The sequence below is a fragment of the Vespula vulgaris genome, chromosome 11 (assembly GCF_905475345.1).
Source record: "Vespula vulgaris chromosome 11, iyVesVulg1.1, whole genome shotgun sequence".
NCBI classification, from domain to species: domain Eukaryota; kingdom Metazoa; phylum Arthropoda; class Insecta; order Hymenoptera; family Vespidae; genus Vespula; species Vespula vulgaris.
In genome coordinates, this window is record NC_066596.1 from 508712 (window position 1) to 525000 (window position 16289).

Here is a 16289-nt window from a genome sequence, read left to right on the forward strand (position 1 = left end):
AGATAAGCTGCTACGCACGTGTTAAGAATTTTTAATCAAATCGAAGCCAAGTTTTATGGGTAAAACGAGTTATATGGTTACCACGTGAGGAAAAGCGCGGGAATTACGAATTATCCCGGCCTAAACGAAAATTCTTCTCTGATTGATGGATAATCGTTCTCGATTCGCACGGTGTATGAACAAGGAGGTAAGGTAAAAGGAATATTTCTTTTTAATCATGTCAAACGTAACCACCTGTTTCTAAGAGAAAGAAAGAGAGATGAGAGAATTACTTTTTTGATAAGCTTTAATCGAGCGACGGTAAAGACCGGTTTTTCACTACTCGCACGCGTGGTTAACAGCACCGGGGCAATCATCAGGCTCGATACTTTACCTTCGATTATACCGCTCGAATGCCACGATTAACTTTCCACTTTTATCGATAACTTAGATCCTATGCAATTTTTTATTACGTTCGCGTATCTAACGTTAAGAACGACAATAACATTTTTCACGAGAACATTATGATTTTTCGTTTGTCATATTACAACTATGTCGAGTGATCGTTGTCATTAAATTCTCTCCCATTAGTATGATAAGCACGGTGTCACTTCACAGTTATTACAGGAGATACCGATGCTTTACAATCCGTCCTCGGCGTGTTAGCCGGTAATGCTAATGTGCGTTACACAGAGACTTAGACTTCCGTACTGGCTACAAAGCACTTCTTTACGTTACATTAAGTATGCGATGACACGAGGTACCTCGTATAAGGTCTTCGGTATACTCGGCACAACAACACCCTTCTCGTATATACTCACGCGTGCTTGATTTGCAAGAGCCTGGCAAATAATCATTTTTTCTTTCTTTCTTTCTTTCTTTCTTTTTTCTTTCTTTTTTCTTTCTTTTTTCTTTCTTTTCCTCTTTCTTTTTTCCTTTCTTTTTTCCTTTCTTTTCTTTCTTTCTTCCTTCCTTTCTCTTTTCGCTCTCTTTCTTTCTTTGTGTTTTATAACATTTTTTTGCCTTCTTTTTTACTGTAGAATCAATTTGATTTTTACACATATTTCATCATTAATCATGATACGATCAGTTATACTCTCTTTTCAATATCATTGAAATGATTGAAAATGCAATATAAATATCATTTTGATCAGATGATCAATGATTTTATTCGTTGTCCTATCTCTCCCGGACCTTTGATCTTCTTGATTATGAATTACACAGTATGTACGTATGTAGGTACATATGGTTGGCATTAAATCCACCGACAAAGCATCGCAATACCAGGAGAAAGCACTAAGGAATGGAACGTAATATCGCGTTATTATAATAATGAGAGAATTAGACCTAATTATCGTCGGGAAAACGGGCTCAAATTGGAATCTTCGAGCTTCCCGAATCGATCGACGATGGTTTCTCCCTTAAAATTACGCCTATCAGAATCGGGAGACGCCTAAACGAGTATTCTTTCTCTACCTTTTAAAGAAAACATAAATTACGTTGAAAACAAAAAGTAATATGTTCACCTTTTAAACACTGTAGTAGGTCTATTTATTTCATATATTATTCCTCGTTCGATGCTCCTTTTTTTTGTTCTTGTTTCTTGAATTAATTTATTTACGATTAAATTAAGTGAGCTATATAAATAAATTATATTAATCTTACGAATAAAGTTATAAATCGCTATAAAAGGAAAAATGCTAAATTTCAATTTCTCTCTCTCTCTCTCTCTCTCTCTCTCTCTCTCATTATTGTTGTTATTATTTTTTACTTTTCTATCCTATCCTCAGAGGTAATTTACAGGCAATCTATTGTCCTGAAGCACGGCTAGTTGATAGCGGGCGCCTCTTTAGCGTACATACATCGAGCCTGTCGCGAATTACACCCACATCGAGCTCACGTAGATGGAGGTCAGTGTACAATAAAGTTGCCCGAGTAATTTCCTGCCGGCGGTCTCATTAGTCGGAAAGCATTCCGAGTACTTTTTTCTTTTTTTTTATGACGTCCATTTTTTCGAAACTATGTCTATGTCTATCGTCATCGATGGTAGCCATCTTTTCATTATATACAGAGAAGAGCACGATGAGTCACGAAATTGATCTTGATATGTCTTTTGAAGTTAAGTACTTCATTTCTTTATCTAGCTTCTTTTATTGGTAAAAAAATATATGACGATTACGTATTTCCAAATAAAATGATATCACAAGGATAAAGAGAAAATTTGTTATTTTTTTAAATAATGTTGATTCTGTGTATACTGAAAAAGTTTGTAAACAATTGAAATATGTCTGTAATACCGAAAGAAAATATGTTGTATTTAATTGCAAGAAAGTTTTTGTTGAAGTAGAAAAGTTATGGAAAAGTTATTGAAAAATATTAAAGATTGTGATCGAAAGAAAAATAATGATTAATCTTCCACCAAAGGGATATCTTGAATCATTTGAATATTTCCTCGATTTAAATATCATTGAAAATTCTTAAAGCGATCTTGCATATGCAATTTACATTAAAAAATATCTATCAGTTGACAAACAACAGAAAAAAATAACCCAAGTTATCGCAAGAAACAAAATTAATAATTTATATAATTCATTGCCATTGACTGAATGACCAGTCATTAGAAAAAAACAAAAAAAAATAAAACGCCATATTTCTAAACCAATGATCTATCTTTTTACCTGGAAGTATATTTATCACATACACATATACATATTTTTTATTTATCATTAACGTTAATAATAAGATGTAAAAAAAATTTCTACCAACGTAATAAATCATTCACCTGATGAGATAGTAGCAATAGGATAGAAAAAAAAGAAAAGAATAAATAAAACAAAAATAAATAAATAAATAAAGAAGGTGTGTGTTTGACATGAAAGAGATTCTACCTGTTAAGAAGTTAATTATCGACTAGGTTCATTTCAAGAACCATACGTAGCGAGAAAAAGAGAGAGAGAGAGCGAGAGAGAGAGAAAGAGAGAGAGAGAGAAAGAGAAAGAGGCAACTATCGTTTCACGCAATTTCTAAAGACTGAATGGCGAGCGTATGTCGAACGAATAACGGTCTCAACAGAGTTTATATTCCTTTTCCACGTGCCCTGTAGTGGCCAGTAACTGCAGCAGCGAGGCCACCACCGCCTCTTATCCTGCCAACTCGTCGACTCTTTTGCGAAGATCAAGGAAGAAGAAGTTGCTGGCCGACGGATACGCGTCTATCTCGAGTGGTGCATCCGCCATTATCGACTTTTGACCTTCCGTCTATCTATTCCCTTTTGATACGCTCGAGATAGAAGAAGTTGATAGTATTTCCGCGGAAGAGATATATAATCGTCCCTTGATTTCTTTAGGAATTAGATAAAATTCAAAGAAAATTATGATCTATGAAGGGGAAAAAGAAAAAAGAAAAAAAATGATCGTGTACGATATTAATCATAGAAATCTCGATCGATTACGTTCGTTTTATTTTTCTTTTCTTTTCTTTTTTTTTCTTACGCTAAATCAAGTATTCAATTTATTGAATCTAAGAATGATTCATTTCATCAGAAAAGAATTTAAAAGATTGTATTATAAAAACGGGGAAAGAAATTTTTGTCCAATAATATTAATGGAAATTACATCGTTAATTAAATATTGATAAACGATACTGCAAATTTATTAATTATTTTGTGTTGAAAAAAAATGGAGAAAATTTGTCGATACTTATTACGTTACAACTATTAAATTATTATATATTTATCGTCGACGATGTACGAATTTGTGGATTACGTTAGAAACTCAATTATTTTATAATTCGTTATAAATGGATGTACAGCAATTTAAACAAATTTATAGATTGCGTTAGAAACGAAGTTGTTTTATAATTCGCCGTAAATGGATGTACAAGGATTTAAATAAATTTATAGATTACGTTAGAAACGAAGTTGTTTTATAATTCGCCCTAAATGGATGTACAACGATTTAAAAAAAAAATTATAAATTGCATTAGAAACGAAGTTGTTTTATAATTCGTGTATGAATGTACAATGATTTATAAAAGTTTATAGATTACGTTAGAAACGAAATTGTTTTATAATTCGTGTATGGATGTACAAGGATTTAAAAAAATTTATAGATTGCGTTAGAAACGAAGTTGTTTTATACTTCGCCGTAAATGGATGTACAACGATTTAAATACATTTGTAGATTGCGTTAGAAACTAAGTTGTTTTATAATTCACTGTAAATGAATATACAACGATTTAAACAAATTTGTAGGTTACGTTAGAAACGAATTTATTTTATAATTCCCCATAAATGGATATAACGATAGCGAATAATGATTTTTTGTCAGGCTAGTTTATGAAGTTTAAAGTCAAGAAGAGATTCCTGTTTAGGATTTCAGATACAAATCGTTATGGAAATGATATACGATCTGTCACGATTCGTACATGAAAAAGAGCGGGTTCATAAATGTTAAAAAGAGATAAGCAGATAAGATGTTAAAGAGAAAAAGATAGATAGATAGATAGATAGATAGATAGATAGATAGATAGAGAAAGAGAGAGAGAGGGAGAGAGAAAGAAAGGTGTAAAAACGTCTCATTCGAGTTATGCGACACGCGTAGATAATTCACATCGACGATGATGTCTCTTACTAACTCAACGCATTCCTTCTTCGACGTCGATAAATATAGAATCGAGCGGTATCGACGAACGATGGGAATCCGTTAAGCCGTTATCAGTTACATGGAATTTCGTGGGAAAGTGTAGAGAAGGAGAAAAAGATAGAGAAATAGAAAGAGAGAAAAAAAGAGAGAGAGAAAGAGAGATCTCAGAAGTTCTTGAACTCTCTCGTGACTTAGAAATTATAGTTAAACGCGAGTGAAATACGATACTTGGGATCGAACGTTTATGCGATTTAGTATCTTACAAAAATGACGATCGTTCGATCGTTAAAACTAATCATCTGTTCTCGAATAGATGTGAAATTATGATTAGATAGTAATTAGATGGGATAATGTTTAGGACTTTATTTTTCTTTAAATATCGTATTAGATATTATATATAATTTAATTCATACATTTCTTTTATATCTGGATCTTGATAGTTTATATATATATATATATATATATATATATATTATATATATATATATATATATATATATATATATATATATATATATATATATATTCTTTTTTTAATCCCATGAGACGTTCATTATAACACGAATAGGTCGGAATATCCCTCAGTACCGAAAGTACTTCGTCCGTTCAGAAATTATTAAATGTTATAATTAATTTTATTTATCTCTTTTTTTTATATATATATACGTAGATTTTGATAATACATTCTTTTCGTTCCATGTGACGTTTCATGGTTTCTTTCAATCATTTCATAAATTGTAGAAATGTTTCGTTTATTCGAACAAAAAAAGAGAATAAATAAAATAAAATGAAATAAAATAAAATAAAAAGAGTTACTTAATTCCGAACAAATTTATAACGTAATTACTTTTGCGAGTCACCATAAGTAAGTACATTATCGAAACGTTCTCGATCGAACCCGAACCATTAAGATTATCCTATCGTTAAACGACCGGTGATTATTTTCAAGTCTAGTCTCTTAACTCTAATCGCGATTAAAGAGAGAGAAAGAGAAAGAGAAAGAGAGAAGGAGAAGAAAGAGGGAGAGAGAAAAGAGAAGAAAAGAGAGAATAAACGTGAGTCTTGCATGAAGGAAACGAAAAAAAAATTTTAACGTACGCGCGCGTAAACATACACAATACACACACACACGCGCGCGCGCGTTTACAATCATATAACACGTGTGTGTCCTCCATACGTTGAGCAGTTCATAAATCGGTGGGTGCGTACAAGCTTTTCACGCTCCGTGACGCGCATCATATCTGTTTCCTGGCGATCCCGAGCCGTGACTCTTGTTAACCACCAAATAATGGTTAATAATGGCCATGAGAAAGTCTGACAAGCTGCGTGTCCGAAAATTGAACGATTATAAATAGAAAAGGAAAAAAGAGAAAAAAAGAAAATCAGAATCAGATTTAAAAATTAATATCAAACATTAGACGGATTAGAATGTATAGAATGAAATATTTTTTATATAGACGAATCTATTATTATATAGTCAATATTGATATCGATTAATGTTTATACAAGTACTATATAAATACTATGGTTACAATATATACTCTTACTGGCAAAAGTTAAGAAACAAAGTAATCGTTCGGCCATTTTTATACAATATTCTTTATCTTTCGAAATACATAAGTTGAAACTAAAAATAGTATAATGAGATAACATAATGTATGAAATATTATCTCATTATGCTATTTTTAATTTGAACCTATGTCTTTCGAAAGATAAAGAATATATCAAAATAGGCGAACGGTTACTTTGTTTCTTAATCTTTATCAGTGAATGTATATATTATAATTTATAGTTATAGTATAGCATATAGTATTATAGTATAGTATAATATAGTATAGTATAATATACTATAAATTTTGTTATTGAACTTGTTTAAATTATTATATTTTTCGATTAAACAATAATTAATATTTAGTAATTTATTCTAATTTACTTGTATATTTAATATATATTATAATACACAATTTTATGTACTATATATATTAAGTATATAAAAGTTAAATTAGATCAACATTTTTTTTGGTTAATATATATATATATATATATATATATATATATATATATATATATATATATATAGTAGATATTATAGTAGATAGTATAGACATATATAAAACTAAAGACATATATAAAGTATTTAACGTAAAGTATATGAAGTACATACTGGTACAGTACATAATTTATATATTAGATTATTTTAGAAATAATAAATATATATGTATATACATATACATACATACGTACATACATACATACACACACATATATATATACATATATATAGAGAGAGAGAGAGAGTAAGAAAGGAGTTCTAAAATTACATTTAGGTATCTAATCACTCGATCAAATTCCGATAAAAAAGTATAACGCGATGTGTTAGTAACATAATGTAGTTATCAAAGCTGTTCTATCCAATTTTTAACGATCTTTCTAACTGATTTTCTCGAATACGTAGAAATTCGTACATATATATATACATACATTATACGTGTGTGACGCTGACCTCCTTGGCAATAAAATCTCGAAAATAATTACTACAACGACCTCGAGTCGAGTCGTTTGAGTGGAATTTTTGTCGGCTACTTTCTTGATCAGAGAACACGAATTGTCGAAAGAGTGAGAGAAATAGAGATAGAGAAACATCGTACTAAAATGCCATCATCTTTATTATTACTTTTCCTACTATTATAAATTAATTCCAACGGTTAAAAACCTAAATATATGACTACATTCAAAAAGAAATGAATATTTAGATTCTAATTTTTCATATGTAAAGAATTGCTATTGTCGAATTACCAGTACTATTGATACATTCATTTGTATTCTATTTCTATGAACATGTACGTAAATATCTCTTTGTGTCCTAATATATATATATGTATATATACATACATACATATGTATATATAAAAATACATATATAGAATATGAATATATATATATAAAATACATTCACACACGCACACATACACAAATACGCACGCACGCATGCACACACATTCATGCACATATATATAATGTGTATATATAGATGTGTATATGAGCATAGAATGCTTACACATTTCGTATCTATTATGGCAATCCGTGAACAATAACTCTTCCTCCACTCTCAGCATTTAATGGCTCAGCGTCCATCTATTTATCGTGGAGGAAGAGGAAGTGGCTGATGGGTAGATAGGTCGAACGTTTTGTAACTAATTTCGCGAGTAAATTGTCCGTAACATTGGTTTGGTGTACCTACTCGTACTAAAGAGTAGCGGGTTGGCCTAAGTAGGGGCTTTGAGGTTGTGTCGATGTGCCAACGCTGCTCTAACTCGTTCGCACGTATCGTTATATAAACATTCTCTCTTTTCTTTTATTTTCTTTTCTTTTTCTTTTCTTCTTTTATTATCCACAATGATTCTTGATTTTTTTTAAGATTTTTTTCAAGTCTCTTTTTATTCCTCTTTGTCATTGCTTATATATGTTCCTTTTTTCTCTCTTTTTTTCTTTTTTTTATAATTCATCGATTTACATAAAAGTACGGTAGTACGATTAAATCCCTCTTATAATTAGAAATTGATTTACGTTTTGTAAAAAAATGTTCACAATTTTAATTTATTTATCAAATAAAAAAGAGATCTTAAACAACGTTAAAGAATATATTCATTATAGTTTTTCTAATTTCAAGCGTTTTTGTGTATATTATTATATATTACAAAAATAATTATATTAATTATATGTAGATACAGTTTGCGAATACACACATACATTAGTAAATAAAAATAGAAGAAAAGCACAACAGAAATAAAAAATAGCATGTTATAATTATATGCATGTGTGTGTGTGTGTGTGTGTGTATGTATGTATTTATACAGAAAGATGTTTATGCATTTTAATGTTGGATTCGATCGTTGCGTATATGACGTAGGTCGTTATCAGTATCTATGCAAATCAAGAGGATGCATATTGAATAACAAACTACTAAACATTTGATAAATATTGAAAAGGATCAAGTGCCGTTGTCCTTCCTTCTCAGAATTACGTATTTAGTAAAAAAAAAAAAATTGTTTTCAAGAAAAAAGAAAAAGATAAAAAAGAGACTGAAAAAAGCAGTATATGACTTATTGTATATATTAAAAACCGTTTTTGATCAGAAAATTATTCGACTTTTTTTGGCCATTTTCTTTCTATTTTGTTGACAATAACAATGCCACATTATGAAAAAAAATATTCGTTTTATAAATTCTTCTCCTGTGTCTCTCCCTCTCTCTCTTTCTTGAGGATATTACCGACATCTCAATTTCCATCGGTTATTTCTCTTCATCAAGAGATATAAGCACTAAGATATAACGAGCCACTGCCTTTCGATAGAAGAAGATTGTAAAATCAAATCCTTGCAACTTACCATCTGTGGAGAGGTTAGAAAGAGAGAGAGAGGAAAAGAGAGAGAGAAAGAGAGTGAGGAAAGAAGAAGGATAGATAGAAAGAAAGAGATACGGGACGATCAAAGACGATTTTGCCTACGCGTCGGCGTCGATTCTATGAGGCGTTACTCGCGTGAATATCGCTAAACGCTAGATTTCCTTCGCGATTATGCGTAGGTACCACCTATACGTTAAAGCACAGGAATAGATAGCTACGGCGCACTGTTCTTTACGAGTATGTCGCAAGTGCAATATGTATGCAGCTTCGCATAGCCGGATAAATCATAAAAATGTTAAAGAAAATGGAATATGTTTAAGTTAACAATGAATTCATATGATCGAAAAATACTCGTAAGATCTACGTATGTAGTATCGTTGAATTTCTTCCTAAAATTTGAATCGAAAATATCGAATAAAATTTTTTCCTATGACGATTCGTTCGCGAAATAATCTACTTCAAAAATCTGATATGAGCAGTGACGGCCATGTTCCAGCTGCGCATGTTGCGAATGATGGCGCGAAATTCAAACGGCCGTTGAACATTTCACCTTATTTTTAGAACCAACTTGGTGTCTCGTTAAGTCGTTAACGGCCTTAGGTCTGTAAAATTCTTTAGTTGAACGTCGAACGAAGAGTGAAACGTAAAAATCAAGAGAAAGCAACGAAACTTTCTTTACTTCTCTCTCTCTCTCTCTCTCTCTCTCTCTCTCTCTCTCTCTCTCTCTCTCTCTCTCTCTCTCTCTCTCTCTCTTTGTTCCTCTCTTTTATTGTTGTTATTTTCGCTTTACTTTTAGACACAAGGGCCCTATTGTTGTTATTCAATGCGGCCCTGTACGTTGAACGTATGCAACGTAAGTAACTGCACACCCACTCGTCCGCGATTCGACGTGAGTCACTGCGAGTGCCGGCTCGATCTATCCCAGGTAATACGAGTCGCGTGCGCGCGCGCGCGAGCGAGCGAGCAAGCGAGCAAGCGCGTAAGCGCACCTAGAGAGATCTTTGAATCGATCTTTACTTCCTCAGGCGCTCTTCGAAAACGTTTCAAGCATTTTTTGCCGATCTTGAATCGATCTTAACCAACGATCCGATAATGTTTAATGGACAAAAAAAATGGAGACGACATAACTTTTTTTTTTAATTTGTATAAAAATCTATGATCGATGAACTCGACTCTATCGACAAGAACATGGAAAGAAATTTTATATAATAATATGTACATACACACACAAACATATATATATATATATATATGTATGTATGTATATATGCATAAGTCTATGAGCGCATTCAGTATCTTTCTTTTATTATTCTATTAATTCCTCCATATGGATATGGATGTGCTTCCTTGGCTTGTATCATCACCGATAATTATTATTTAATTGATACCTATCAACAAATTTTTCAAATCTATTAATCTATCGCGATCTTTGAGGTGATCACGTAACGTTCCATGTTGTATCTACATATATATATATACGCACGCATATATCATAGGGTATAAAAATGAGGAAGAAAGAAAAAAGAAATTCATAACAAAGAAATAAATGTTTCACAGTTAAATATTGAAAGTATTGCAGCCGCGAGGATTTAAACAAAGTCTATATGAAAATGCAGTGCTGATCATCGTACAGTAATTAATGCGTTAAACACGTAGCCAATTACAACGAGACCCGTGTCGTGACCAATGTTAATCATTCGTGACACGTGCGCCTATAATAACGCTATTTTAATCTCATTATAACTTGAAAGAGAAACTATACGATTAATTAAGTGTATATATAATATTTTCTTTTCACATATATATATATCAGATCTTATTACTATATGAATTTTAAGTATCAAACGTATATATCTATATCAAATTAGAAATAAACATTAAATACGGATAAAATAATGAAATAATAGTAAAGAGTAAAATATTTTTAAATTGTGAAAGATAGTAGAACGTTACGATTGTTTATGTAGAGTATTCATAAGCAATACTTTTGTAACCACTTCAAACACACAGTTATATGTATAATATCCATTTGCAAAAATGTTAACTCTCTTGTACTTACATCAATCTTCGACAAAAACTATACTACGCATGTAATTAATCGCATGACAAGAAAATTGTTTGGAATCGTCTCACAAATAATGTTACATCCACTAATACTTGTTTATCAATACTCTATCGGACATAATTTTAACTATGTTTCACGCGAATGAATACGCTATTTATAAGAAAAACATTCAAATACCGTAATATCTAAGTAATGTAAAACAACTTCAGCAGGTATATGTAAATAGGCGTATACGAATAATTTCGTATCGGAAATAAGACTGAAAAAAATATAGCTCGCTTGTGAAACGAGGACGAGATAAATACGTGGATGCACTTTAGAAATCTCTCGTTCTCTCTCTTTCTCTTATTCGTAGTTACTACTTCGTGTTTATTGATTTATAATTTCGATTTACGATTAAAACTCGATTCGACGTGTTCTCAATCGGCGACGACTTCGATCTCTTGAAAGATCGAGATTGAGTGCTTCCTATGTCGATTATTCTTGTTGTTAGAAAAGACGCGGTTTCTTAACGACTATCATGTTGCTAGAGTAGAATGCAGTGCAATCGGATGATTCAGATGAACAGACCGGTGCATTACCATTTATTCGATTATATATATAATGATATATATATATATGTGTGTGTGTATGTGTGTGTGTAGTGATATCACATCGTTACAGTTTCTCACGTTTCACATGCACGCACTTGTTTACCTATACAATATCACACCGAGATCGCAATTTGTTCGTTCCAAGATAAAGCGTAATTTATGCGTCAATAAACTTTGAATTTTTATAGACGTCATTTGCTATGTTTATTTTTTTCTTTTTTTTTCATTCCTTTATCCTCCTTTTCCGTTTTTTCATTTTTTTTTGTTGCCGCTTTATTTTTTGCTTTATTATTAACAAAAAGAGTAGAAAACCTTGAATCTCACGTTCGATCGCTCAACAAATACGATGTTTTGTATATATGTTGCTCAGCAAACAATAATATTACATCTGAGATATGTAACAATTTCTATTTTTCGTCACGAATCTTATCTTTTCAAATATGATTACATAAAATTGAATAATTCAATAATTATCCTTGAAAGATATATAAAAAAAAATCATACTAATACTATCGTGTGAATGAAATTTTATCACTGCATATTAATTTTTCTCGTTTAAAGACCGATAAAAAAAACAAATTTAACTAAAGGTTGAATGAAATTAAGTAGTGTATCGAGATAGATATGTTCGTTTTCAATGATTATTGTTAATAAATTTACAAATTAATTATTATAAGTCGAATGTCCTCGAATAACAAATTTCGAATAAAGCAAATAATTAGATAAGTATAAAGGAAAAAAGTATGTTATACAACAAATCAGTAATTATTATTAACAATTTTAATTACTCTTATAAATGAGTAATGGAACTATGAATGAATAACGTTTTTGTTTATATATTTCTAATGTAAATGTAAATTATTATTTGATTGTCCCTTATTTAAAAGTTAACAAATATAATATTCGAGAAAAATGAAATTTTCCAATGAACTGTATTAAAACAGGACAAAGTTTTTACTTCTTTTGAATTGTTACTTTTTTCTTGCAGTTTTCGTATTGGAAATTAAATAATTTTAATCAAGCACATTATGCAACCACTAATGAAATAAACATAGTATTGATAAAATTATAGTATTATTTAATCATACTAGCTTATAATAATAAAACACCTATAATTTTCCATTATATGCTTTTAATGAAAGAACTATTACCTTAATGCTAGTGCTGATAAAATTACTTTAATTAATTAATAAATAAAATTTCACCGTTATATTAATTTGTCAAAGAAATAAGAAAAACAAATATAATTGAAAAATTGATGAAAATTATAAAAAAAAAATTAATTTATTACGTATGATATATCGCGTGTTAAAAGAAAATTCGCTTAAAGGCAAAATTTCGTCAGCATTGGAGAATTTTTAAAAATCGATATTCGACAAAATAAAAGATTCATCCACGATTATGGTTTCTCACAATGAACAGCTACATGATAAATTATTTTTCTTCGATACTTCAGAGGAAATCATCCTTTGACTTTTCAACGTACGTATTATTCCTCCCAAGCTCACAACTCGTTTCACATCTAATGCTAATTACATTCGTCCCCATGATCCGTATAGCAAACAAAATAATCGTTGGTACCGGTAATCATACGCAGTTCTGAAACGAAGGGCGGTGAACCGTGGAAATGGTTCGTCCGGTGCTCATTCGGATGCCCTTTCTGCCTCGGGCACAATAATCGTGAATTTCCGTCCGCTTATTATCTTACACGCGTCACAATGCATTCGGATTGCGTTTACGGGTTAACGGCTAATTATTATTACCGATCTATACGTTCAATAGATCTATGAGAATTTTAACGATACGAATATTAGTCCCGAATCGATTATATCCTTCGAGAGGTTCCTTCAAGAGAACCAATTATCGTGATCATTATGGTGTATTAATCAAAATTCCAATCAATACGATTATTTTATATTACGTACGTCGTAACGTCGATAATATTTTTACATACATAGATACGTACACGTTACAAAATAAATTTCTATAATTAAATCTAATTGAAATTATTTTAATTTGTTAAAATTTATTCAGTAAGATTGAACTTTTATAAGAATGAAAAATAATAATATACTATACCATATGAAACATAAATTAAAATCCAAGATCTATAATTGGTTAACTTTCGATATTACATTTTTACCTTTCGATTTCTTCTCTAATTACGAAGAGTAAATCCGTATCTTGTCCGAGTCGTATAACGACAGGGAATTTCGTCATCTCGTAAATATAATTATCATGTTCGTATTAAAGGCATCCTGAAGTGCGTTGCAAACTCGTCCGTGCTTTTCTTATCGCAACGACAGATTAACTTCAACTCTGCCTGATAAAACTGTCCGACAAAAATCTACTCTTTCTCTTTCTCTCTCTCTTTCTCCCTCCCTCTTTTTTACATTAAAAACCGGACCGATAGCAATTTTTCCGACATCTCTTCAAACGAAACAGATATCCGTGGAATTTGAAAAATGAATATTGCAACTTTGACAACTTTATCTAAGGATTATTTAAAACGATATAGATGTTAACGACAAATGATTACATTCGAACGTCGCATCGAACTTTCTCATTTTTTCTTAAATTCCTTCTTTTCACTTTTTTGTAATACTGAGTCTACGATATAAACGAAATTACATTAGTTCTTAATTTTTTTTTCTTTTTATTTAATACGATTAGAAAAGTTAAAAAAAAATTGTTATCATTTTCAGATCAGAGTTCGATCGAAGAAGGAAAACTCGTAAAAAGATTTAGAAAGGTTCGAGGAGAAGGTGTTTTCTAAGAAGAGTCTCGTTGGTAAGGTGGAAAGGCGTAGGTACGTGGCGCGTGTGCCAGACGGACGGCGTATCAAAGGATATTTACCCTGTCAACAGCGTAGCTTTATGCCGGCACATCTATAAGGGGAGAAAGAGAGAAAAAAAGAAAGAGAAAGAGAGAGAGAAAGAAAGAGAAAAGAGTCATTCAAACTGAGATAATAGTAATGGGTATTATTACTTCGAGTCTATTATCTTACGATCTAACGTTTCGTGGAAATCGATAACCTACCGAGCATACTCAAAGAAAAAAAAAAGAACACTTGACTTTCACGATATGCTTGTGTCAATACTTTGTAATATAAAAATCGATCATTTTCTCGAAATTTCGAATCGAATAATCGCGAATGCTCCTTGACCCTACGTATTCAAATAGATAAACAGATAATTCATCGAAACTGATCACGAATACTTCATTTATCAATTAACTTTAGATAATTCATTAATAGTTCAATCAAGTGCGTTGTTTTCCGAGTTACCTAATACCCAAAGCTCGTGACAAAAGTCGAAAATCAGGATCAAGCGAGGCTTGACCTAGATAAACGACAACTATACTTAAGAATCTGGACTAGTTTTGATTGGATTACGAATTTCCACCGTCTTTAGATAGAACTTTAAATTAGATCCAAAGAAGAACTATCACCAGAATAATACTGAACATGTTTCAATTGTGACAATCTGTACAGGTACAAAAGAGATCAACCAAATTCAACAAGGATATCTCTTAAAATGATCTGACACTGATGTCATGCGGAAAAAAAATATATATATCAGCGACTATACCTTGGATCTAAAGAAAAGAAAAAGATAAATAAAATTTGATTTGTTCCACTCACCTGCATCTGCAGCCAGGAATAATCGATGTACGCTGTGGTTGTCGCAGTGACACCAGCCGCGACGGTGGACGAGTTTGAGATCTGTTGCCAGTTATTCTGTCCGGTACAGCCGAGTACCGCGAGTCCGTCGGGTTGACCCCGATCCGGTACTATCTGATCGGCATACTGATAAGGTGCCTGGATCGTTGACTGTCCACCGGACGGCAAACTCGCCGGATGAGAGTGCTGGGCCCCCGAGCCGGCACTGGCGGGTAAACAGCACACGCTCACGTCCATCCGTGGTGGCGGAGAGTCGTAGAAACGTTGCTGTTCCGGCTCTGGTTGCACCCAAGTCGACCTCTCAATGGTTAATCCCCGTGGAACCATCCAATCTGAGGAACACCTAGTCACCTTCGATCTTTCTCTTCTTCTTCTTCTTCTTCTATTTTTCACACTAACTTATTTCTCCTTGATCATCACCATTGATCATATATTATAGTCCGAGAACTCTAATACTTTGGATTAAAACTTTCAACCGGTATATTATATATGATTAACCGTTGTCTTTGGGTTTGATCTGATTCTTCTACCTTTGATCTCTCGCTCTCTCTCTCCTCTCTCTCCCTCTCTCTCGTTCTTTCTTTCTATCTCTCTATCTCTATCTCTATCTCTATATCTATCTCTATCTCTATCTCTCCCTATCTTGTTTTGTATTTGATTTACTTTTACCAGTTTGTCACTCGCGAACGATTCGATGAAAATACCGCGAAGAGAGTAGACTTTCCCGTAAAGAGGACCGAACGATTTTCCTTCTCTTCTTATCGGTGAACATGATCGCGGTGGGCCAGTACCACCGAGCGACACGTTCGTTTTGAACTTTCGTATGGAAAAGAGAGTCTGTTTCGTGCGGGATAAGAAAAAATCGGAGAAGAATGGGAAGTGGGAGAAAATAAGGGAATCGATAGGTGGACCTGCCGCTGTCG

At 32.1% G+C, this 16289-nt stretch overlaps 1 protein-coding gene across 2 annotated transcripts in view; it reads right to left on the reverse strand.

Moving 5' to 3' along the window:
• Positions 1 to 16289, reverse strand: part of LOC127067817 (ras guanine nucleotide exchange factor P-like) — an 88732-nt gene that overhangs the window by 71042 nt on the left and 1401 nt on the right. For both annotated transcript variants that reach the window (XM_051003179.1, XM_051003178.1), the window contains exon 1: positions 15328 to 16289. This exon is cut by the window's right edge and continues 1401 nt beyond it. In XM_051003179.1, coding sequence (XP_050859136.1) covers positions 15328 to 15693 — 366 coding nt within the window. In that variant the 5' untranslated portion in view covers positions 15694 to 16289. The remainder of the gene's footprint in view (positions 1 to 15327) is intronic.